Source organism: Anoplolepis gracilipes, chromosome 3 (genome assembly GCF_047496725.1).
Source record: "Anoplolepis gracilipes chromosome 3, ASM4749672v1, whole genome shotgun sequence".
NCBI lineage: Eukaryota > Metazoa > Arthropoda > Insecta > Hymenoptera > Formicidae > Anoplolepis > Anoplolepis gracilipes.
The window spans coordinates 17,340,567-17,368,153 of record NC_132972.1 but is presented as its reverse complement, the minus strand read 5'-3'; the positions used below and the strand labels follow the sequence as shown (position 1 = coordinate 17,368,153).

At 32.3% G+C, this 27,587-nt stretch overlaps 1 protein-coding gene across 2 annotated transcripts; it reads left to right on the top strand.

Moving 5' to 3' along the window:
* Positions 1-366: 366 nt before the first annotated feature.
* Spas (spastin) lies at positions 367-23,032 on the top strand. Of its 2 annotated transcripts, XM_072889364.1 has the most exons (7): positions 367-1,338; positions 1,793-1,963; positions 2,561-2,821; positions 9,461-9,819; positions 9,964-10,295; positions 10,381-10,691; positions 20,772-23,032. In XM_072889364.1, the coding sequence occupies exons 1-7, from the start codon at positions 801-803 to the stop codon at positions 20,933-20,935; spliced, it is 2,136 nt and encodes a 711-aa protein (XP_072745465.1). In that variant the 5' UTR covers positions 367-800; the 3' UTR covers positions 20,936-23,032. The 2 variants fall into 2 exon arrangements, with proteins under 2 accessions (XP_072745465.1, XP_072745466.1); XM_072889365.1 differs by lacking the exon at positions 2,561-2,821.
* Positions 23,033-27,587: the final 4,555 nt, after the last annotated feature.

Sequence of the window (27,587 nt, the reverse complement as noted above, 5' to 3'; positions counted from 1 at the left end):
TATACAATAGATGTAGTAAGCCTTAAGCCGTAAGAAATTAACCAATTACAATTGACTTTAGAGAAGAATAATGAATATGATTGGTTCATTTCTTACGACTTAAGGCTTATTACAGCTATTGTAGACCCGACCTTACTCTGTATCGCTTACTGCCATTGTAGACTAGCCTTAATGTTTATACTAATAGTAAGGTTAATATAATTCAAATATGAGCGGGAATTGCCCAGATATAGAGGACCAATCAAAACTGGATATCATATGGCGAGACTCTTATTAGAGGGTCTCTAGTTCGGCTAACTTTACGGGGCTCCTATGCTCACGTTTGCACATGAATATTTTTTCGGGGCTATGTATTCCGTGGAGTTAGCGGTCTAGTTAGTATATAGAAGTTTATGGAAACTACTGGAAACTGTCAGAAAAAGATATTAGTAAGAATAGATGAAAACAAGCGATGGTGAAGAGTGAAAATTCACATTCCTTCGTTAATAGTTGTTTTACGAAAGAAAACACTAAAAAGAAACGAACAAGAAATTCAACTTGCCGTCACTGTTCTCGTCATCCCGTTGTCATTTCCAGAAGTTTTTCCTGCTGAATCCTATAACGTGATATTTCTATTCCTATTTTTGCGTCCAACCAACGGGAACGATGTAAGTATTTTTCTACCGGCAGATCCGTTCCCCGATCGCCGCACTGGGGATGTTGGCGCGACTATCCGCGACTGCCACTAGCGACGGCGATTACGAGCGGTTTGGTTACGTAGACGTAGTAGCGAGGAGAGTGCTCTATTGTATTCTTTGGAGATGTCTTACAGCGATGGTGCGCGCCCGATACGAAAATTCGGTGCAAAGTCACCGATGAAAAAGCTGTGCGTGACCAAGAGCGAGAACGGTGAGAAAACTACGACGACAGTGAACTGCAGTGGTCATCATCACTATCATCACAGTCATCATCGCTTTTTGGACGGCCTGCCGCAGCCGTCGGTGCACAAGCGTAATCTCTATGTCGTCTCTTTCCCGCTGATATTACTATTTAATGTGCTGCGAACTCTGCTGTACCAACTGTTTATGGTGTTTAAATATCTATATACCTCTACATCCCAGTTAATCCAGCGTAGACAGGCATCCAAACAGGTTTGCCAGTTGGAGATTGTTGTTGGGCAAAAGCCGACAGATGCTCATTTGACCAACGGCGGTCAGATGGAAGGAGAGATCATGCAAGTGCCTAGACGTCCAATTGGGCCAGGTCCTGGAGATCCATTGCTGGCCAAACAAAAGCATCATCATCGCAGAGCATTTGAATTTATTAGCAAGGCACTCAAGATTGATGAGGATAACGAAGGTATACTGCTTATTAATACATTTGCTCTTCGTTAGTGCAGTTTTAAAAATTAAAGACAAGTTGTAACAGGTTACTTAAGGACTTTAGCAAAATAGCTGCATACTAACTGATAATGCGAGTTAAATATGTTGTGTTATAAATATGTATAAAATAATTGTCTATTATTACTACTAATTGTAAAATGATTATTTTCATATTTTTTTATACATATCCTTTATTTCTTACTGTCTTTATATACAATTTAAAACTAAAGACATAAGACAGTATAGTGCGTTACTTCAAGACAAAGACAAATCATAAAACATATCTTAAAATTGTAGGTCAGCCATTCTGCTAAGGCCTTATAATACAGAGATTTAAAAGAATAATTATATTTTATAAAATTGCTAGTAATTAAGGTGACATCTAATTTAATTGTTTCACAACTTTAATCAACTTTAACTTTTTGCAACAGGACAGAAGGAAATGGCGATCGAATTATACAAGAAAGGAATTGGAGAGCTTGAAAAAGGAATAGCTGTAGAGTGCAATGGCGGGCACGGTGAAGTATGGGAGCATGCGCAAAGACTTCACGACAAAATGTGTACAAACTTGGCAATGGCAAAAGACAGACTTAATTTCCTTGGTTAGTATGTCCTTGTCATTGTATTTGCTTTGTGCATCGAAATTTCTTAAGCTCATACTTATTTACCTATGGTATAAACTTCTATTACTCATATTATCTTGGAACATAACTTTTAGTATCAATATGCAATTATGTACTCATGCTAGTTCTGTTTGTTAAACAAAAATATCCACAGGTAAATTTTGATAATGGTGAGAGAAAAAGAATATCGATGTACTTGGCATGCTCGTGTGCAATTTATTTTACTTTCTTCCACATGTACGAACGTGTACGTAATTATGTAAATGCATGTTTGCATTTAATAATTTTTCTATATTTCTTGTGCACAATCAATTTTCATTTTACATTTCTCTGCAGGCGCAAAATAACAGATTCAAATTTATTTAAATTTATCTGTAAATTAACAGTATCCAATCTTATATGACATATGACAGCAGCTTGATAGCAATTGAAATAATCACACATTTGATTCAATACTAACAAGAGTAGATATTTAAAATACATCGGTACTCTTTCGCTACATTTGGAAGAGATCAGCCTGATTTTCTTTTTAGCCTACTGCAGCATGGCAGAGAATGTTTCTTTCCTTTTTTGTAGCGAGTGTGTGTGAGCTGAGAAAGCTGGGTATCAACAATCAGTATCGCGCTCCTGGAAATAAAACAGACAGCAAGCATTTGGGAAAGCCTCTGAGGGTTCGCCGCAATATACACACTTTTCAAACTGCTCAAACTTCATTTAACGCTAATCATACTAAGAACACAAACAGTATAAACGCGACAGTTAATAATGGGCAGACTATATGTACCCAAATTCCCAAGCTAAAACCACGTTTGCCAAAAAACTGTCATACTACTGAAGGTATTATTTGTCTGAGATTCTGCGCTTAAAACAAAAGAGTCGAATGCATGTATGTAATATAGTGCCTTCGTTTCCCTTTTTCCCAATCTGATTCATATTACTCATTTAGAAAAATGCTTCTTTTATCTTAATTTTAATGCAAAGTTGGCCGGAAAAGTTCATTGAATGGAAAAAATAATAAATTCTAATTTTTACTATCCTAGACTTTATTCAATGCAATAAACTGACAAAAACTAAAATAACTAATATGTAACATAAAATACATTTATATAACTTTATGTAACTTTTTGCAAAAAGATTTTTACTTTGATTAATAAATTATACTAATTCCTATTGTTCAGAAAAATGGAATCAATATAGTAATAAATTTTTTAAATTCAAATTAATATATAAAACTTTAAAAATTAAAACCTTAAAAATATAAATATTAAATTTTATCTTAATTTTTAGTTTAATAAGAAAAATATAACAAAATTAATACTTTTTACCAATATAGCTCTGAAGCACGTTTATCTTTTAACATCTTGTAACAAAAAACTATTTGCTATCTTGGTTCTTAATCTATTATATGAATTATATATATTTTGACCAAAGCTTAAAGAGAATTTTTCCAACTCTACTCTAATGTATATTTCAAAATTAACTTAACAAATGTAAGCTTATAATAGTTATGCATGCATTGATGTATTATGTATTTTTTATAATTGCTTATTTGTACTGCCATAGAAGTTGCTAGATTTCTATATGTAATTTCTAAATTTTCAATTATAGTACTTCGTAAATAGATCTAACATGTTATTTCTAATATACAGACAAATTAAGCTGTTTTAATTAAATGTGTTAGTGTGTGCGTGCGTGCGTGCGTGCGTGTGCGTGTGCGTGTGCGTGTGTGTATATATACATACAGGGTGTCTCAAAATGATCGTATCACCTCTCTGGTGCAGGTAGAGCGGGTTAAATTGAATAGAAAAGTCCTCTACCATTTTGCGATTTTCGCAATACAGTCAGACCTCTTATCCTACGACCCTCTTATGCTACAAAACCTTTTATCCTACGAAAAAAAATCCTTATGCTACAACCATGAAAGGGGAATTATACTCCCACTCTCAAATTTTTGTCGTAGGATCAGAGGTTTAAGAGAAAGATTCCGGACCGAAAATGTAGGATAAGAGGTCCGACTGTAATTATTGAGAAATTAATTTATAAAGATCAACAAATCCGGCGTGAATATCAGCGCGCCGCGAGAAGGACAGCCCACCGCTAGGCCGGTTGCTAAATAATAATCGCTAATCTATTGTTCTTATCAACACTTCTCGTGTATGCCCCTGGTAACTGTGAGACAATGGCGCCTATTTACGCCACGCACGCTTAACGACCGGCCTAGCAGTGGGTCATCTTTTTTGCGGCGTGCTGATACTCGCGCCGGATTTGCCGATCTTTGTAAATTAATTTCTCAATAATTATTCTGAAAATCGCAAAATAGTACAGGACTTTTCTATTCCGTTTAACCCGCTCTACCTGCATCCGAGAGGTGATACGGTCGTTTTGAGACACCCTGTATATACAGGGTGTCCCAGAGCACTTGTGCCAACGCTCGTGAGCAGGTAAGGCACAGTAAACTGAATCTTATATCATTCTGCGATATTCGTAATAATAATCGAAATATTTAATATTAAAGTTAGGCAAATAAGAACGCGGTAACCATGGGCAGCGGCGCGCTGTCGCTCTCGTTCCCCTCACCGCACGCCTGTCAATGCTGGATACGCTGGACCGTGCTATAGCTTGAGCAGCTCGAGCGCTATTTACTGAGTTATTAACAATTAAAGTTGAGACTAATCAGACGGCGCGCGACCGGAATACGTAGGAGTATAGCATACCATAGGACCCTTCATGCTTACCATACATTTTCTCGATTAATTTTATTTTAATTTTTCTGTTAAATAATGAATAAATCAATAAATTAATAGATAAATACTCGCGAACATTCCGTAATTATTCCCATCGCTGCTTGATTAGCTGTGGGAATTTATGGGTTAAATAATTGAATAAATGTATAAATAAATTAATACATGAAATAAACAAAATAATAAGTAAATATATAATAAATAAGAATAAAAAACAATCAGAAATTTGGATACATTTCTATAACTGTATTTATTCTTCTTTATTTACTTATTTGTTTATTTGTCAATTTATTGATTCATCATTTAACAAGAAAAATTGAAATAAAATTAATTAACAAAATGTACGGTAAGCACAAGGAATTCGTGGTATGTTACGCTCCTACGTACTCCGGCCGCGCGCCGTCTAATTAGTCAAATTTAATTAATAACTCATTAAGGGAACCCCCTACTGTGACGGTTCGAAAAAACAGCTAATTTTTAGATGCTGATCATAAAAAAACTAAGCAACGTATTAAATTGCAGTTTTATATTTCGTTTTAGAACATAAACTATAAAAAACAACTGTAATAATTAAGAAAAGGATTGTTATAAATGTCTTAAAACATTTTTCTCAAAACGTCATTTTTCTAAACGGTGTACACGATTTCTCAATCATATCCAATTGCAATCTGATTTTGCACACATCTTTGTTATTATATTCTTTAAAAATTTACGGACGATTTTGTTAAAATTTTTTTATTTTACGAAAGTTATAAACAAATTAGTGATAAAATTTTTCGCGAAAATCGGCATTTTCTTTCAAAACTTTGTTATTCAGCTAATTTTCAAAAAATTAAAAAATGGCTCCGTTAATGCTTAACAATTGAAGTATAATTAATGAAACAATTTAGATTTTTGATTTCAGATAATCCAAAATTGAGTTATCAGGTACACCGTTTGGCCTTTAGTAAAAAGAGCCCATCAGTTTGGAAGTGTCTTAAGACATTTATAACAATCCTTTTCTTAATTATTACAATTGTTTTTTATAGTATGTAATGTTCTAACTGTCGGACTGTCACAGTAGGGGGTCCCCTTAAATAATGGTGTGAGCCAAAATTGGAAAAGGAACTTTTTGCTCAAAATTCCACCTTTTTTCATCTCCTAAAATATTAATTAAGCGTTATGGGACACCCTATATACATATGGACACACAATTGCATTTGAAAAATTATAATTTTTTATCATATATTATTTAATATATTTAAATAATAATGAGATATATTTCTTATTTAGTTTTTTCTCGAGATTTGAAATTAAAAACTCTACGTAGATTCTTTATAAAATAATTTATAAAATAATTTGATCTTTAACTTGAGTTAAAATACTTATGCACAGGATGTTTTGTATTTAAAATCCAAAAAAGTGCAAAATTTTAAAAATATTAAAAGGAAAAATGTTTAGAATAAAGGCGATTTCACGGATTTTAATGACCTTGACATATATTGTCAAGGACATCATTGTGAGTGTTTGTCAAAAAGTTTTAAGTGTCGCTCATTTTTTATTAAGAAGTTATTAGCAATAAAAATTTAATAAATATTATAACTGTTAAACTGTAATACTTCAATAATTTTCATTTTCTTTTGCGTAGAATAGTATAAATATGGATGGGGAGGGGCGGAGCTCTCTGGACTCTCTCCGTGGTGGGAAAGTGTATGTGCGGATAGCAGATACAGTGAGAAAGTATAGAAAAGTGCGAAATCCGCACTGCGAATACAGTGAGTTCCGCCGCATTGCAGAGGTTTCCGAAAAAAATAACCTAACCCAATCTAAATCTATTTTCACTCGAAATCAGAATTGGGTTTGGGTTAAGTTATTTTTTTCGGAAGTGGAACTCCCCGCAGGGAAGTGAAACTACTGTATCCGCGCATACACTTTCCCACTTACACAACAATTAGTAGATATAAACTTTCTATTGAAGTATTACGCGTGCCGCGCGGCAAAAGCAATGCGGTAGGGCTTCTGCCCACAGGATGCGGAAACGCTTGCCGCGCGGCATACGGCGACGCGGTAGCCAATTTAATCATTTTATATCTTTTTTATGGGCTTTTTTTTGAAGCTGTTTTGCTCTTACAGAAAAGATATAAAATGATTGGCTACCGCGTCGCCTTTTGCCGCGCGGCAAACGTTTCCACATCCTATGGGAGAAGGCAGAAGCCCAAACGGTTATAATATTTATTAAACTTTTATCATTAATATCTTTTTAATAAAAAAAATGAGCGACTTTTAAAATTTTTTGATAAATACAATTACAACATATGTGAAGGCCATTAAAATCCATGAGGTCGCTCTTATTCTAAACATTTACCAAAAAAGTTGTTTAACTTTGAGATGTCTTGATGAATATGGTTTTATTCCATGTGGAGGCATTTCTGAAAATGTGACCTTGACTTGACTTTAGTAATGTAGCATAAGGTCAATTGTTAACATAATATATACATGATATATATCACTTTACATCCTGCAAGTTTTGTCTAAAATATTTTTCTATAAAATTTATTCTGTTTGAAATATTCAGTTATTCCGCCACATTTCGAATTCCTTGTATAAACAACGTCTACTTTTTGTTTATACATCAAAGCTAAAAAGGGCACTTTGCTGTTATAAGAGAACCTATTTTATGTCAACTTAAAAGTAATATTTCTTTAAATATCTTATTATAAAAATGTAAATATTAGACTTAATTATAACATTTAAAAAATTTGCAAGACTTAAAAAAACAGCAAATGTATATTATTGTATTGGCATGTTTAAAAAAATGAAATATCTTTAAAACATATACATTTTCACATATATTTCCAAAAAATTTGCCAAAAGAAAAAGCTTATTTTTTAACACATAAAATAGAGTAGTTTTCACGTTTATATACACAATCGGACAAAAAAGAAATGAGACTTTTTACAAAGCATGTGACGAACTTCTGAAGGAAATCCCTCCTCTTTTTCTTTTTTTTAAGGTAATCTTCGTCGACCTCTGTGTATTGTTGACGATATAAATCCCGGAAAGACTGTTTAAACTTGTTCGGGCCTTAGCAGAATAACTGCCTTATACTCATAAGATATGTTTTTACGGTTTAAGTCTTTGTCTTGAAGTTACGCACAATAACTGTCTTAAGATTATAAGTCCGCCATTCTGATAAGACCCTTAGAAGAAAAGTATTGTCAGTTCGCCAATTGTTCTATTGGGCGTCTTCTACGTTGTCGAAGCGCTTTCCTTTAAGAACCGACTTGAGTTATGGAAACAGCATACAAACCGTATAAGTCAAATCAGGCGAATAGGGAGGATGTTATTCACCAGATTAGACTTCTGCAGACTTTGTTTTGCTGTTTCTGCAGCAAATCAACCCTCAACGAAGCTTTGAAGAACGGTAAAAGGGATTTCTGTCATAGATTTGTCACGTGCCTTCTAAAAAATTAATCTTGTTTCTTTTTTGTCCAATCGTGCGTGCGTGCGTGCGTGCGTGCGTGTGTGTGTATACAGGATGTGCCACTAGAATCTGGACAAAATTCGATTTGAAGTTCTCGCTATATTATAATTCCGCCAGATGTGCTACGTAGCACTAATGTAGACACATATGTGCGTAAAAAGTTCTTAAACAAAAAATAGCGAGACACGTGTTGTATGATGCATATGAATATAATCGAAGAAGAGCGATAATTAAAAGTCTTTGCGCCGAACGGATACCGCATGAAATAATCAATTTCTTCGGATACCCCGATCAACAGTTACGATAGTGTACAAAAATCTACGGCTTCAGAGAAATCTGAAGAAGAATCCGCCACCCCAGCAAGAAAGATACATAAGCGGCAGAGAAGTACAAAGACGCCGAAGCTCATAAACAGAATTCAAAAACTGATTTAGAAGAATCCGGGAACATTCTCTTCGAAAATTAGCATACAAATTGGAAGTGAGCGAAAGAATTTTTCGTCAGATTGCTCAAAAAGTGCACAAAAAGACGGTGCACCCGCTTACACCAGCCATTTGGTACAAAATTGATTCTTGGATAACGTCGAGTTCTTTTGGTGCAAGAATTTTTGGTCTTCTAAGGGCCACTTGCACCAACGTTGATTAACTTTAATCACCGATTAACTTATATGTTCCTCTCTTTCTCTTGAACTTATCTGAAAGAGACAAGATATAGTTTAATCAACGATTAAGCTAATCGGAGTTTGGTGCAAGTGGCCCTAACAGCCCCGACTTGAATTCCCTGCATTATTATGTATGGGGTGTTATTGAAAGGGTTACTAAGGAGTCGAAACATCCTAATATTCCTTCCGGACCGCTATTGAAGCAGTGTTTGCGGATATAGATCGCGCGCATTTAAAGGCCGCGTGCAAGCGTTTCAGGGACTGAATCGAGAGGGTAATAACGACATAGGGAGGTTATATTGAATAAAAGAGAAAGAATCCACCAATATGTATACATATAACAGTGTTTTTCTGTATGTTTTATCTTGGATTTGTTGATGATTTGATGTGCCTTTTTTAAAAAAACTTTTTTATCCAAATTCTAGTGCCGCATTTTGTATGTGTATATATATATATATATATATATATATATATATATATATATATATATATATATATATATACACACTTACGTATATACATATTAATTCTTCTAAATTATTTAATTACACATTATTAAATTATACATTACTATTTTTGAGCTTTAGTTGTAAATGTAAACATTATTTCAGCATCTGGCAGGAAATTGTCAGTCCCAGGCAAACGGATAACGGGAACACCTCTGAGCAAAAGTCAAACATTACCAAGGAGCATGGGTAGATCAGTGCCTATTCAACCTTGCCATAGGACTATGCCTATCAAACCGTCGTCGACGCCGCCTTCTGTAAAAAGACAGCTGTCCGTACCAGGCAATGGTTCACCTATACGACGTCCAGGAACACCAACTACTACCTCGAACAGTAACAGAAGCACGCCAACTAGGAAAATACCTATCTTGAAAGGCGTGGATCCAAAACTTACGCAAGTGATTCTCGATGAGATTTTAGAAGGAGGAGTCCCAATACAATGGGAAGACATTGCTGGTCAAGAGGTACATTTCTTTCTACCCTTTTTTATTTTTCCCTTTTTTCTTCCTCTTTTCTTTTTCTCTATTTCAATAAAATAAATTTCCTTGCTTCAATTTAGTAGTTTTTATTTCTATTAATTGTTATGCAAATTATTGGATGACTTTCAGACTGCGAAACAAGCTTTACAAGAGATGGTAATTCTACCGTCACTACGACCTGAACTATTTACCGGTTTGCGAACACCTGCTAGAGGACTGTTGTTGTTTGGACCCCCAGGGAATGGGAAAACATTGTTGGCGCGTGCCGTCGCGACTCAATGCAACGCAACGTTTTTTTCAATCTCCGCCGCTAGTTTAACATCCAAATACGTCGGAGAGGGTGAAAAATTAGTGAGGGCTTTGTTCGCAATTGCACGCGAATTACAGCCATCCGTTATTTTCATCGACGAAGTCGATTCATTATTAAGCGAGCGAAAGGATAACGAACACGAAGCTTCCAGGTAATATAGTTTTTTAAATCTATTCTGTGTTTACTGTAAATACGGGCGATTATATTCAAGATATCGATCAATTTTAATATTTTAGGAGATTAAAAACAGAGTTCTTAGTCGAATTTGATGGTTTGCCTTGTAATCCCGAAGAGAGAGTGCTCGTTATGGCTGCAACAAATAGGCCACAAGAATTGGATGAAGCTGCATTAAGGAGATTCACGAAACGCGTGTATGTTACATTGCCGGATCTGCAGACAAGAATCGTATTACTTCAGAGGCTCTTAGCAAAGCATAACGATCCCTTAACACCCGAAGAATTGAACGAGATGGCAGTTCTGACAGAGGGATACTCGGGAAGTGATTTGACTGGTTTAGCTAAGGATGCAGCACTTGGGCCTATCAGAGGTAATATTAAATCAATTTTATTGAGCTTTTGTATTTGTTTCCATTATGAATGAAAATATGCATTTGATTACTCATTATACAGCATAGTTTTTATCGACTTTAAAAGTAATCTTATCAGTTGAATGAACATGCATATTCTTCAATAATAACTTGATATTTACTACATAAAATTATATTTTGAAATTTTATTTATTATTATATATTCTAGTACATTTTAAAATTTGGCAAAAATGTTAAAAGTTTTATTAAATTTCAATATTACACTTTAAAACTTATTTTAGAAAAAAATCTATGGAGATCTTATCTTTAAAGGAATCTTACGAATCCGAAAATTTTGATTTTGATGAAATTTTACACACATGGGGGGGGGAATAGACAAATATAGAAGAAGTGACCGAAAAAAATTGCCCATTTTTGGTCCCACGATTTCGGAATTAATTTGTATGCTAAATGATACTTTATGATAATACATAAATCACAAAAAATTTTTAAGTTGATGTGACAATTGGTTTCAGAAATATGAGGAATTAAAGTAGTCAAAATTTATTAACGTCAGCTTATCCCCTTTAAAACACGAATTTTTATCTGTTCGATAATTCAAAATTTCGTACTCGGAGTTTTTTCTGGCTGCTAACATCAAAATTTCAGTCAGAATTCAAAATTCGAAATGGCTGATCCAATATGGCTGACCATATTTAATAAAATGTTTTAATTTCTATGAAACACTTTATATGTAGGGGTTTCTTGGGTTGCCGATTATAAATCTAATCAGATCTTCAGAAAAAAAACAGACCTAGTACAGTGGAATATTTGAACCTAGTGTAGATCTAATATCGACAAAATATTTAAAAATTGTTCAATTTTTATTTAAGTCTGTCCATTTCTATTTTTGTCTGTTAGTTTTTATCTCTATCAGTTTTCTGTTTATTTCTGTCTTTGTTTCTGTCACTATCTCTATGTGTATTTGTCTGTCTCTGTAACAATGTTGACTCTTGTTCTGTAAATCGACAATAAGCAGCAAGAAGCAGTTATTGAAATTTAGTTAGTTTATTTTTATTATTAAAATGATAACGAATTATAAAATTAATATAATTAAAATAATAATTTATAATATAATAATATATTTACAATGATTATTATTATTAAAACAATATATATTACAGTATATTTTAAAGAAATTTTAAAAATTCGTTAGGGGTTGAAAATTTTTTATAACTCTTTGAGCTATAAATTTCGTGTATCAAAATTTCGTATTCATGAAAAAAATCTTCCAGTACTGATTTTCACGTCATGAAAATTAAATCATTGTAGAATTTTTGGTTTATCATATTGAATCGGTCATTTTGAATTTTGAAAATCTGACTTCGAACTTTAATGCTCCAGTACGGGAATTCTCTAATACCTTGGCGACGAATGTCGTTAACTGTATTTATCAATCTCTGAATGGTGTATACTTTTAGACTTAAAAGTATACATCAATCAGGACTCGATAAATACAGTTAACGATAGCGACATTTGTCGCTAAGATATTAGAGAATCCCCGTACTGGTCCCTTTTTTCACGATTCGACAAGCTAAACCGGCTTGACGATTTTCAATTGTCGAATCGATCAGGGGCGTCAATACGTCTACGATGACCATGGTACTGACTTCATTGCAATATAAGTATGGAATTCCATGTTTCTCTTTTTGAATCTATATATAAATAAATTTTTCAATAAAAAATGTTTAACTCGACTTTTACAAAAAGTGACAAATGTGGAATTCTTCCTCCCTCCTTTACTATTACTGACTAATGACCAAGACGCGAGAAAAACGAAATGATGACCCTGGAATCGATCATACTTTACGATTTGTAATATTTATGTACAATGTTTTATATATATGGGGTGTCCCATTTTAAATAACGACCTCAAATAACTCCTGAAAAATACGTTTTCCAAAAAAAGTTTCGGTAAAAGTGCATAAAAGGTTACATCTCTTCGATTTTCTTTCTACTTACATATATTGTTCAAGGAGTTGTTCTGAGTAATTCCCCGCAAGAATTAAGTGGGAGATGGCATTGGTTTAGGAGATATAAAACAAAATGAAATTTCATATTTTTCATACTATTCCTTCAGTTTTATAAACTGATAATACCAACAGTGAAGTTTGTTTACGTCCTATTAATGTGTGGGACACGGAAAAAGTTTTTGTTTACATTTGAGGGATATCTATACTGTTGAATGAACCACTTGATATTAATTTTTATTAATGATACATATTTTCCATATTTTCATAACATACACACACACACACGGGGGGGGATGCAAGGGGGTCTTCGGTCCCCCCTCCCGCAGCCCTCTCGTCCACCACGCTTCGCATGGAAAGTTGCAAACCCATGTGAACTTTGCTTTGTCTTGCAACGTATATGCGAAGCGAGGTGGACGGGGTGGATGCAGGTGGGGGCCGAAAAGGGAGGGTTCCGTTACCACATCCCGATAGCACACAACCATACATATTGACCGATGCCTAGGGTAACCAGCACGGTTAGCCAATCAGAAGGTTCTAATGTTCATTGGCCAATTAGCATTGTGCGCTATCGGATCCCGTCCGTCAAAGGCCCCTTTGTACCTCCGTGCGTGGCGTGCGTGCGTGCGTGCGTGCGTGCGTGCGTGTGTTTAGAAAAAGGAAAGGGAGGGGGTATGTTGTAAAGTAATAAAAATAAAATTCACCTAATTAAGGCTCTTGAGTAATCACCGCGGCCATATTAAAATCGTCACAAGCGAGAAATGATACCCTGATTAATGTTGCGACTGACATGTAAATAAAAACATATTTCAACGAAATAATACTACCAATCTCTTCAGCACACCTGTAAAAATGTACGGCTGGTAATCCTTTCTCCTGACAATTGATAAATAACTGTTAATTGAGTCCGAAATGAACCCTTGAAATGCGGAAAAACACGCGATTTGACAGCTGTCGAAAGGAGAGGAAAATGTTACTTTACACAGTTTATTCCTTACACAGCTTTGCAGCCGTACATTTTCACAAGTTTCATAAATACGTTGCACATCACAACACTAGTAAAAAGCAAATAATTACGACGTAGGTTGCAACATAAATTGGGCTGTCATTTCTCGCTTCTGACATATTTCCCAAAAGAGAGAAAGAGACAGAACTATATGTCGCCACCGTCAACATCGGAGTTTCGCGGCGAGTGCTCAGGAGCCTTAAATGCTCGAATACGCGTCCATTATTGATACATAGTTGGATTCGATATTCAAAGTTTTTAATCGTTGATAAAAGAACATCTCGTGGAATAAATTTGACAAACAATGATTATGCGTTCTTTCATATTTTCTTTTATTGTGAACGCTTTTGCGTACACAACATTTTTTAAAAAACCCCGTAAAAAATCTAGATTTGTTAAATCTGGGGACCTAGGACACCATGTTACAGGCCCATAAAGATCTATCCACCTATTTGGAAATGTTTCGTTTAAATGAGTTCGAACTAATCTGCTTGAGTGTGCTGGTGCACCGTCCTGTTGAAACCACATCCGAAGCCTTGTTTTATAATCAACGTTTTCCAGCAATCCCACCAACGTGTTGCAAAAAGTGTAAATAATTGACACTGTTAACATTTTCTTCAAAAAAGTAGGAACCAATTATCCATTAACGATACCACACCATACGATGAGACTCCCACGATGTTAGTGATCAATTTGACGGTACCAGTATGGATTTTCTATGGACTAATAGTGACAATTATGTCAATTTAGTTAGCCAGTGTTATGGAAAAGTAACTCGTCACTAAATAATACATATCTAAAAAAATGTAGGATCACGTTGCAACATTGTTTGTGCTCAATTACAAAACACCAACCTCCGTTGGAAATCATCAGGTGCTGGTCTTGTGTCAAATCGATATGATAGGGATGAAAATTATGAGTGACGAGGTTTCTATGAGCTGTGGATTTCGAGATATCTATTTCTCTCTCAATGTGACATGTAGACACGTGTGAATTAATAACTGACATGCCCAATACTGCAAGAACTTGCGGATCATCTCTCTCGGGTATATTAATATGGTTCAATTAAATGTTAACCTGACACCTGATGATTTCCAACGGAGTTTGGTGTTTTGTTATTGGACACAAACAATGTTGCAACGCGATCCTACATTTTTTTAGATATATATTATTTAGACGAGTCAACTTTCCATAATATCGGCTAACTAAATTAACATAATTGTCACTATTGGTCCACAGAAAATCCACAATGATACCGTCAAATTGATCACCAACATCGTTGGATTCTTATCGAATGGTGTGGTATCGTTAATGGATACCTAATTGGTTCCTACTTTTTCGACGAAAATGTTAACAGTGTCAATTATTTACACTTTTTGCAACACGTTGATGGGATTGCTGAAAAATGTTGATTATAAAACAAGGCTTCGTATGTGGTTTCAACAGGACGGTGCACCAGCACACTCAAGCAGATTAGTTCGAACTCTTTTAAACGAAACATTTCCAAATAGGTGGATAGGTCTTTATGGGCTTGTAGCATGGTGTCCTAGGTCCCCAGATTTAACAAATCTAGATTTTTTTACGGGGTTTTTTAAAGAATATTGTGTACGCAAAAGCGCCCACAATAAAAGAAAATATGAAAGAACGCATAACCATTGCTTGTCAAAGGTATTCCACGAGATGTTCTTTTATCGATGGTTGAAAACTTTGAACATCAAATCCAACTATGTATTAACAATGGACGCGTATTCGAGTATTTAATTAAATAAATTTTATTTTCATTACTTTTTATTTTATTTTCATTACTTAACATACCCCCTCCCTTTCCTCCTTCCACACACACGCACGCGCACCCAAAAGAGATGTAAATCCGACCGTGCAACGTCCACGTGGTACATCTTGGATAACGTTAATGCCGACGGTATTGTAACTTGCAAATCTTATAACTTGAAAAATACTTAATGAAAGTATTTAATTATAGTGTTTCGGAAAGCTCTCGAGATAAGCTACAAGAGTACATAAAAATATATAGGGTATTTCATTTAAGAAATTCAAGGCGACCTTCAAATGACTCTTCAAAGTCAAACCAATGGCATCATCTCGTGGCGCCCTTTAAACCAAACAACTTTTATTAAACATTTTTTTGTAAAACGTATTGGTAAATATACATAAGTACTACTCCAAAGAAAACTCAAATTTTTTTTATTGTAATGAAGAAAACTAGTGCGAAGATAGTACGTACAAATGTTTTTACGAAGGCGCAAGTCTTTTTATAAATTCTAAATGAAAAAATTACATAAATAAATTTATTCATCATCATTCATAAGATCTTCAAAAAAAGTTGATAGAAAGGAAAAAAAACATGTATATTAGTTAGTTTCATGACATATACACACACACATACATACACACACACTCACACACACACATACGGGAGGTGCAAGGGGGGCCGAAGGGCCCCCTCCCGCACCCACCCCGTCCACCTCGCTTCGCATGTACGTTGCAAGCAAAGCAAAGTTTATATGGGTTTGCAACTTTTTACGTAAAGCGAGGTGGACGGGGCGGGTGCAAGAGGGGGGCCGAAGGGCCCTCTCTTGCACACGCCCCCCGTGTGTGTGTGTGTGTGTGTGTGTTATAAAACTATATATTTGTAAACAAAGGTGAAGGACCGAGCATGCGTAGTTTTGTTTCCATTTAATACATCGTATTTAGTATTCTCCATCGTCATAACTTCTTCAGAAAGACTTGCGCCTTCGTAAAAACACTTGTACATACTATCTTCGCACTAGTTTTCTTGATTACAATAAAAAAAATTTGAGTTTTCTTTGGAGTAGTACTTATGCATATTGACCAACGTATTTTTCAGGAAATATTTGAGGTCGTCATTTAAAATGGGACACCCTGTACATATTTATATATATATATATATATATGTACAGGGTGTCCCATTTTAAATGACGACCTCAAATATCTCCTGAAAAATACGTTGGTAAATATGCATAAGTACTACTCCAAAGAAAACTCAAATTTTATATATATATATATATATACATACAGCGTGTACGGTAATAATCGCCCAACCTTTCATGGACAGATAGAGCAAGTCAATCCGAATAAAAAAGTCCTTTACCATTTTGCGATCTTCATAATAATTACCGAGAAATTAATTAACAAATATTGACAAATCCGCGCGAGTACAAGCGCGTGGCGAGAAGGTCCATCCTACTACTACGCGGTTACTAGGCGCGCTACTCAAACACAGCCATTGCTAGTCGTAGACCACTCCTATCATTCAATGAGCGCCTAGTAACCGTGTAGCAGTAGGATGGGCCTTCTCGCCGCGCGCTTGTACTCACCTGGATTTGTCAATCTTTGTTAATTAATTTCTTAGTAATTATTACGAAGATTGCAAAATGGTAGAGGACTTTTCTATTCGGTTTGACTTGCTCTATCTGCCCACGAAAGGTTAGGCGATTATTACCGGACACCCTGTATATATATATATATATATATATATATATATATATGTACATGTACAAGATGTCCCGTAATTCGCGAACCACCCGTCAGGTGCAGGTAGAGTAGATTAAACTAAGTAAAAAAGTTATCTACCATTTTGTAATTTTCGCAATAGTTAATGAAATATTAATTATAAGAGATCAGCCAATCGGCGCCCGGCAGGCGCGCGCAGCACGAAGAAGCCTCCCACTGTTACTTGATACTAGGCGCGCCGACGAAGCGGTGGGAAGAACTCTCTGCATTGACAACCTGAAGAGTCATTTCTCAAGAGTCGTTCTTCCCACCGCTTCGTCGGCGCGCCTAGTATCAAGTAATAGTAGAAGGCTTCTTCGTGCCGCGCGCTCTTGCCGGGCACCGATTGGCTGATCTCTTATAATTAATATCTCATTAACTATTGCTAAAATTGCAAAATGGTAGATAACTTTTTTACTCAGTTTAACCTACTCTACCTGCACCTGATGGGTGTTTCGCGAATTATGGGACATCCTGTATATACAAGGTGGGCCATTTTAAACAATACGATCAATTTTCTTTTAAAGCGAAATATCGAAAAATGTTTCAGACAAAACTTGTATGGTTACGAGGGGGCCATAAAATGGTACCATTGGTTTGACCTTGGATACTCACTTGAAGGTTACGTAAAGGTTACCTCAATTTTTTTAAATGGCACCTCCGATTTTTTATTACATATTCTTGTAGCTGACCTCGAGAGCTTTCCAAAACACTCTAATCAAATGTTTTTTCATTGCATACTTTTCGAGTTATAAAGCTCGAAGGTTGTAATATTTTGATAAAAATACAAAATATCTCGTAAAATATTCACTTTCCGATTATCTTACCCTAATACTTTTATGCACAGAATAATGAAACAAATCAATTGGCGTAATTAAAACACAATTATGTTAAAGTAAAAATGTGTAACTGCTAGTTGCAAATGCAGATTTTTTCTTAAAGATAACTATGTGTTTTCTTTACACCAATTGATTCGTCTCATTATTCTGTGCATAAAAGTATTAAAGTAAGATAATCGAAAAATGAATATTTTACAAGATATCTTATATTTTATGTAAAAATATTGCAACTTTGAAGCCTTATAACTCGAAAAGTATTTAATGAAAAAACATTTTATTATAGTGTTTCGGAAAGCTCTCGAGATAAACTACAAGAATATGCAATAATATATAGGGTATTCCATTTAAAAAAATCGGCGTGACCTTCACGTGACCTTTAAATGACTTTGAACGACATTGAAGCATGGTCGCTTTCGGAAAAACAGCCATATATATATAAATATATATATATATATATATATATATATATATGTGTGAACATATATGTATATATATATATATATATATATATATATATATATATTATATATAATTTACCTATATTATATTATTATATCTAGAAGAGCAATGTCAGCATTAATACGATATATCCACAATAGCCACATTTAAATTTCTGTAATAAAATTATAGTTATAATATATGTATATACATGTGAGATAGCGTTTTATTATATATTTTATTTCATATATAATGTATCAATGCTGACGATGCTGACATTACTCTTCTAATAGATATAATAATATAATATAGAGAGAGGTAAATTATTATATAACATATATATATGTTAATACAAATATTAATTGCACAATTGATTTCGATATCGAGATTAGAAATTTTTCCGTTTCTTTTCCGTTCCGTAACAATTCCGCGCCATGAGGAATCCGGTCACGACAAAGCGGAACGGAATCATTCTGATTGGTCTAATTATCTCTTCGTATATACTATTCCGTTCTGTTATTTCTTTCTCCATTGGGATGCACCTTTATATTACATGGAGCACAATTTACACGGAAAAGCGAAATAGAGAATTATAAGATAAAAATGTTTAGCGGTATTTATTGATTAAAATGGTTGTATTCAATAAACGAGCTGAAAAAATAAATATACTAATACAAATTGCAATGAATTAAGTCAACACAATTTTAATAAAAGAATATAAATGTCTAGTTATCACCATATTGTCCCGCTTTTCCGCGCAAATTGAGCTCCATGTAATATAAGGAAAAATTCATTTGCAGAACGAACGTTCTGTTCAAATCAAATGTTCTGTTCAGTGTAGAAAATACAAAAACTTTTTTGCAAAATTAACAAAGCTATTATGTTTATTGGCTAACAAATACTCAAATACTTACTGGACCGTTTGTTATAACCTCGTTTTTATTTTCTGTACACTTCTTTATAGCAAACATACAAAATTCCGCTTTTCCGCTCAAATGGATCCGTTCAAATAGGAAGAAACGACGGAAACACAGATTCTAGTTATTATTTCTTTCCGCGCTTCATGTAATGGCACCCTGACATGTCTGGACAGCTAAATTATTCTTGCGTGCCATTTTTAAATAAAAATGTATTTCAATGAAATAACACTACAAATTCAGCACACTTATAAAATACTTCGAAAACTCAACTTAGCAAGGAATATACTGTGTGAAAGGAATATTATCCACTTCTCTAGATAGCTATCAAATGTTATCGCCTGTTTTTCCGTAAAAATAGATTTACTTTGACAGTCATTTTACGATTATCTATTACTGCCAAGGAAAAAACTTAGTTTTCGGACAATTTTACAAGTGCTAAAGCGATCTGTAGTCTTGTTTCATCGAAATATCTTTTTATTTAAAAATGGCACACAAGAATAATTTAGCTGTTACTTCTCGCTTATGACGTCACGATCCAATATGGCCGCGGTCTACTGACCGCCTGGATACTTCCAGGAGGCTTAATATCAGCAGCTAGAAAAATCCTTGGTATAAATAAAAAATTCCGGGTATGAAATTTTGACTTATCAAACTAATAAAATTCGTGTTTCAAAGCGGATGAGCTGACGCGTTAATAAACTTTAACTAATTTGATCCCCCATATCTCTAAAACCAATTGTCATCTTAACTTAAAAATTTTTTGTGATTGATGTCTCATCATAAATTATTATTTGGCACACAAATTGCGGGACCAAAAATAGGCAAAAAATCCACTGATTTGGAGGTTGTTTTTTTCAGTTTGCTTATATAAAATATAATTTTAAAGGGTGAAACCACCCTTCAGAGCGGCTTTTCTCAATATATATTGAAAATTATTGGAGATATCAAAAAATGTTTTATATGAAAGTTTCATGGTGAGGGCATTTCTATTTAACTATAAATTGAGAAATTAAATTTTTTCAAAATTTTATTAATGTAATGAAAAACAATGTTTTTACCATGAAACTTTTGTAAAAAACATTTTTTTACATCTCGAAAAATTATCGAGATATATCGGGAAAAGCAAAAAGCCGCTCTATATATGAAAAATAATTTCACTTTTTAAAATATCATTTTTGAGCAGCAACTGAAAATTTCTAAATTCATTTATTTACCCCTTCTACATGTATACAAAGTTTCAAATCAGAATTTTTGGATTTGCGAAATTCCTTTGTTAATTTAAGTATGTTTAATTAAATCACGTATTATCGTTTTATTACTAGATATATTATTTTCAGAACTCAATCCAGATCAGGTAAAAGAATTGGACCTCAATTCTGTTCGTAATATTACAATGCAAGATTTCCGTGATTCTCTAAGGAGAATTCGTAGATCTGTTTCACCGGCAAGTTTAACTACTTATGAGAAATGGAACTTCGAATACGGAGATGTGAGTCTTTGAAGATGAGTTGTTCGGAATAATCGCGTTTTGAATTAATAAGATATAATTCGCAAAAATTCCACAAAATAACGAGAAAATGTTTAATATCGAGTGTCTCGATACAAAAACAATTTTTGCACTTTTACTTAATTTCAATGAATAATATATCGACGTTTATAAAGAAGGCAGCAGCAGGAAGGTAAAGAAGATGTTCTTCAATTTTTTAAATACTTTTGTCTTAACAACATAGAAGTTACTAGATTGACTCGTATTATTATTGCATCTAGCAATAGTTGTAAATGTAGTCGTTCGATTCTCCTCTTATTTTTATGTTATAGCAATTTTCTTTTGCAACAAAACTTTTATTTTGACAATGATTTAAAAAATAAAATGTATCTCGAAAATATTTTTCACATGATTTTACGAGATACAAAACGAGATACACCATACTATATTTCTAAGATAATTTGCATTTACAATCCAGTATATACAAAGAAAAGTCAGAAGGTAAGGTTCATAACTAGACTTTTTTAACACTTCATTTTTGGTGAGATGTACTTATGTCTCAAATAAAAACATCCTTCCATTATTTTTCAACATAAAAGACAACTATGGTGAAAAATAGTATAAGCATATATATATTTGAAAACTGTAAATATACTTCATCAAAAATTAAGTATTAAAAAAGTATGAGTTGAGAAATTTTACTTTATGATTTTTTCTTATAGCTTCAACACTATCCTTCTGATATTAATATATATTTATTATTTACATTTATACGTTATTTATACGTTTATTATTTCCATGATTCTCTCAGTTTCTTAAAGATAACTAATATTTCAAATGTCTAATATTTCTTTGTTATGTGATAAACTTCATTAAAAAAATATTAGGTTGATATACACACACGCACGTGCGTGTGTGCGTGCGTGCGTGCATTATCATAGTTAACTTTAGATATTTAAAAAAAGAAAATAGATTGCAATTGTACAATGTAAGAAAGACTTTACAAAGTTACAAATACTCGGTTACATATATTATTTATAAAATTAACGCGAGCGAATCAATTTAACATCATGACATATGACCTGATTCATTACCATGACAGTAGAAAGATTGCATTTGTAAGTGTGAAACAATGCACGTCCAATCAGATAATATATAATATTAATACAAAATGTACAAAAAACATTGTAGTCGTGTGATTATTGTATTCGTGCGCAACATGATATAAGTGTAAACATAAAATATATATATGTCGTAGGCAAATGTTATTTTAGGAAAATAATTTTACAAAACAAATACTGAATGCATCAATGCACGCTTTGTTGAGCCATTTGCCTAACAGCGGTTTAGTCAAATGCTGTTTGCCTAGGAAAAAAACATTTGAATACAAATAAACGAATGAAAGCCATTTGACCAGCCAGATAACATTTGCCTAGTCAAAAGCTATTTTTCTAAAATAACCATTTGCCTACGACATATATATATATATATATTTATATAAAGTATATAATATATATATTTATATAAAGTATTCACACTGGAAAAATTTCCTTTCTGTTTATCCGACTAATTTTTGAAAAAAAAAAAAAAAAAAAAAAAAAAAAAAACCCAAGAGAGGTCTCAATTTTGTTTTTCAAAGGGCACATAGTATGATAAATTCAACAATAGTGCTTTATCTTTTTTATTGAGATAGTTTTACTCATACGCAGGGGATAAAGCGGCACCGTTGAATTTATTTCATTCATACGTTCGCTTTGCAAACAAAATTGATTTATTTGACTTTTTTAAAATTTTTTTTGCAAAACTTAGTCGATCAAAAAATAAAGAAAGTAAAAACTTTTCCAATAAACACACCCTGTATATGTAAACACATCTCTACAGTATGCAAAAACGAGTATGTGAAAAGAGTAAACATCATTTAATATGCGCGTTGTTTTCGCACAATCGCATCTAAAATAGTTATACCTCAAAATATTGCATTACATAATCTTATTACGTTTGATACTAACTTACAACATTCGTTTGATATTTCTTATATAAAATGTTAGAAATCGCGCGGCAATGTATACTTGCTTGAAATACATAAATAAAATAAGAACAGAATCTCCAAAATTCTGTTTTGATACAAAATTCTATAACACAACGAACTGAGAATCTAATTTGTATATGAAAATCTAAAGTATTTGCTGTGAGGTTTATGTATAAGTGATACTGACATTATTATCGTATATACATTGAAATGTGTATATGTGTGGTATGTATATCTGTGCGTATTGCGTGCGTGCGTGCGTGCGTGCGTGCGTGCGTGCGTGCGTGCGTGCGTATTGTATATACACATATGGAATATAAATACATTTTGTTATAACATTTATTTATTTCGGGTGCTCAAAAGTAGGCAGTATAATTACGATATACTTATGAAATTAATATGTTTAACACAAGACGTTTTTCTCCCGCGTGAGATATATGTGCTATAAAAAATTTTAATTTGACGCAAGTTTACTTCCAATTGCTCGAAATATATAAAATATACCGCCTTATATAGGATATCTGTCCATAAGTATCCGAAGCAAACATCTCGCATTGAAATTCAAGAAAGTTTAATAAGAGTAATTAGCACAGCTTTGAGTCTGCATGTAAAATAATTTTTTTTACTCGTGACCTTTTTAAGTTATAAAGAGCTTTACTTATTTAAATGGAACCACCCTAACTTTTTTATATAAATAGATTCCTTGCAATATTCTGCGTACAAAATTATAAGGATATAATGATGACAAAAAATTCAATAATTTACAAGATATTATATTACTTTAATTTAACATAATTTTGCATAAATTATGAAATATTTCATAAAATATTCATTTTTCGATTATCTTGTCTCAATATTTTTATGCGCAGACTAATGAGAGGAATTAATGGTATAAAAAAAACACCTAGTTATTTAAAAAAAACTTAAATTCTCGTTACAAATTTATATTTTTTCTAAGCTACTTTATATTTTCTGTACACCAATCGATTTCTTTTATTTTATTTTATGCATAAACATATTTAGGTAAGATAATCGAAAATTGAATATTTTATGAAATATTTCATAGTTCATGCAAAATCATGTCAAATTAAAGTATAATATTTCGTAAATTATTAAATTTTTGAGCATGATCATACTCTTATAATTTTGTACGCAGAATATTGCAAGGAATCGATTTATATAAAAAAATTAGGGTGGTTCTATTTAAATAAATAAAGATGCCCTTCATAACTCAAAAAGATGACGAGTAAAAAAATTATTTTACTTGCACTTTGTAGCAAGCTCAAAGCTGTGCTAATTACTCTTATTAAACTTTCTTGTAATTTCAACTAATGCAAGATACAAGTTTATTTTGACACTTATGGAGAGAAACTCTGGTTATAGTTTGATAAGATAAGATTTGTCACGCAAGATAATAAAGATAACGATTTCATTTCCAATGAAATTTATTTCACTTGATTGTATACTGCTTCCTCTGTGCAATAGAAAAATGAAAAATACTACTTACAAATAAACTAATATGCATGTAGTAATTAAACGACCCATTAATCGCGCGCTTCGTGCATAAATAAAAAATATAATATATTCATTATTAAGTAAATGATAAGATATATTTCATAATAATTGATTAGAACATAAAAAATATGCAATTTGAAAATGATATGAGGATAATGTGCTTTCTCTTCACGATATTTCGACATTTGTAAATTGCATTCGAAAGCTATAATGTTATTATAACAATGTACTTAATATCTTGTATGTACAGCTTCTATTATTTATGAGCGACATTTTAAAATGCATTCCGAGTACACAAGAATGCGATATACACATATATTCAGGAGAAGGAAGGGTGAAGATCATTCCAAAACCTACTCGTGACTTGATAACTTTTCCAAAGATGATGATGATGATAGGCATATAATATCGTCTAATAAGAATTTGATTTGTTTTTTTACGCAACTATTTAATAAACTTCTGAGCTTCGCATCATCATCAAGATGTTGACTCTCGAATATTTTTTCGAGTTACATTTGTGATATTAGTTTCATTAAATAATAATCTTTGCACTGCCTATGTATATGTCGAGTTATATATGCTGTTTTATAATATACATATGTATATTGCAAAGTGTGAATTTTGCATTAGTTGTGTTAGATGGGAATTTATTTGTTATAATTTTGTACAACAAATATTTCGTATATGAAGATGAATTATTTAAAGATTCTTCCATTATGGAATATCCTGAGCCATCATTAAGTTACTTTTTGCTACTTTTATAATATGTTAATAATAAATGAAGATAATCAGTCAAATGTAATGTTTTTTTATATTAACGATGAATATTTGATGCTATTTATCTTAAACATGTTAATTGCAAATTAAAAAGAACTACTTGCGCATATTTTTTGCACGCAAGAGATTTCTTATTTTAAATATTATCATCTATAGTTGTTGATTATCATCAACCATTTTATTCAGCGTATTGTATTGACAATTTTTAAAAATCCATGATGTTAATTAATATTATTATACACGCTCTTTTACACTAAATTGTTTATTTTTGTTCATAATAGAAATAATCGGTTCTCGTTATGATTTAATACATTTGTTTATGAACTTTAAATAAACAAAAAGTATGTGACAACTTATGAATATAGGTGCGTGCGTGCGTGCGCGCGTACGTATGTGCACAGTAATATATATTAGAACATTTTCAGTAAGCTATGTTTTGTGAATTGTCAATATAATATCAACTTGTATTGACATTATCAATTGTTAACATATGTTATATTGTCAATACAAATCCTTAGCAAATATTTCTTGGTAATACATATGATACCCCCCCCCCTGAATTTTTACGTGAACATTGTTAGTATATCTTTTTTTGCTCATTATGATAAATTAGTATAATAAATTAGTATAAATACTAATAAGGAAAAATAGTTCGTATTTTCTTTTTTTTCATAAACTGTACTTGTATTTTACTAGCTGTGATTGTGCATATTTTTTATCTTCAGACTTTTCAAAATCTTCGGAAGATTTACATAATCTCGGATATTTATCATAAAAACATTAGAAACACAATATTTCTTTACAATGTGAACATTTTACAAAACCAACTCAAGGTATAAAAATAAAACTATAAAATAAAAAATGATATAATAATTATTCTTATTAGCATTTTTTTCATTTCTTTATCTTTCGCATATAATTTGTTGAATGTACGTAAATGAATAAATATATTAAAAAATAATTAAAAAGATATGTTGTACATCACATTAAAATATAAAAGTACAGCTTAAGGAAAAAAAAAATTTTTTTTCTCGCAAATGATTGAGAGTTGTGTCGTAAAACTTTACCTGTAATTAGTGGAAAGGCAGTACAAAAATCTCTCTCAAATTGGTTAAAATCGGAGAAGATAAGTCCTAATTGTCTTATAAGATATTTTTGTCAATAATCTTATTTACCTTAAAATTTATTAATATTTATGTGTGAAAGCACGAACGCGATAGCATATTCTTCTAAATATACCACAATTAGTGTTATACATGTTTGACAGAATAATATATTTATTTAGTAGATATAGCGCATGTACAGAATTATAAAACGGCAATATTATCAATTTGTATGCTTTTAACAGGAATGCGTTTATAGAGTATAATAAATATGTGTATATATAGTACAAATATTAATTTTTCCTGTTACACTTCTAGTGCAAAACTAAAGTCTTTAAAAAAAAAGTTTATTCACAATTTTTTATTTTTTGATCTGCATTAAAAGAGATATTAAGAGATGTCTTTCTGATACAAAAACATATTTAATTATAGAAGTAGTATTATTTTATTTTCATCTTTCAATTTTTGTTCTTTTATCAATATATTACACAATGTTTATTAATACATTATATCATAAATATCATAAAATCTGACTAATAAAAGGTAAAAGTGTGTAAAAGTGTGTAGTACTTTTGCATTGATCACCGTGCGTTATACGTATTGTTTGTAAGTTACATCTAGAGAATGTTTCTCTAGTGATGTGAATGATTATTATAAAAAATGAGAAAAATATATTGTGTATAGTATTTTATATTATATAGTACATACTCACTATATATTATACATATATACTATACATATTATATATTATATATATTATACATAATAATATAACAAAATGTTTTACATTATATACCATATACAATATATAATATTTAATTTGATAATGGGATTAATCTTGTGAGTCATAAATAATATTGATATTATGCGTACATATAGTTGGGAGAAAGGTTTATGATTTAATTAAGAGAGATCATTAATTAAATCATAAAATATAAACCTCACTTGCTGTAACTGTTATAGAAAAAAGATCAAAAAATGGCAAGAAAATTGGAAATAGAGGGGATCACGAAAATAATGTAAAATATTGTGTATTTTAAATATTTATTCCTTTTTTCATTCAAAGGATAATTTGTTTTTATTATAATATTATTCTAAGCATCTTTGAGAGCTTTATGCCCTGCCATACCTAAATTACTTTTATATAACATCTTTTGTTTTTTTTTCGTTCTCTCTGCTGGTTTTACGCCACAAACAAATCTGTTTTTTTTTTCTTTTCTTTTCAAGTTGACTTCGGCCTTTC

Bases quoted from the DNA above. Each gene is read 5' to 3' on its own strand.
- Spas (XM_072889364.1), top strand. From the start codon at position 801: ATGTCTTACAGCGATGGTGCGCGCCCGATACGAAAATTCGGTGCAAAG. The intron at 1,339-1,792 runs GTATACTGCTTA...TTTTTGCAACAG, and splicing joins GATTGATGAGGATAACGAAG to GACAGAAGGAAATGGCGATC. The intron at 9,820-9,963 runs GTACATTTCTTT...GATGACTTTCAG, and splicing joins AAGACATTGCTGGTCAAGAG to ACTGCGAAACAAGCTTTACA.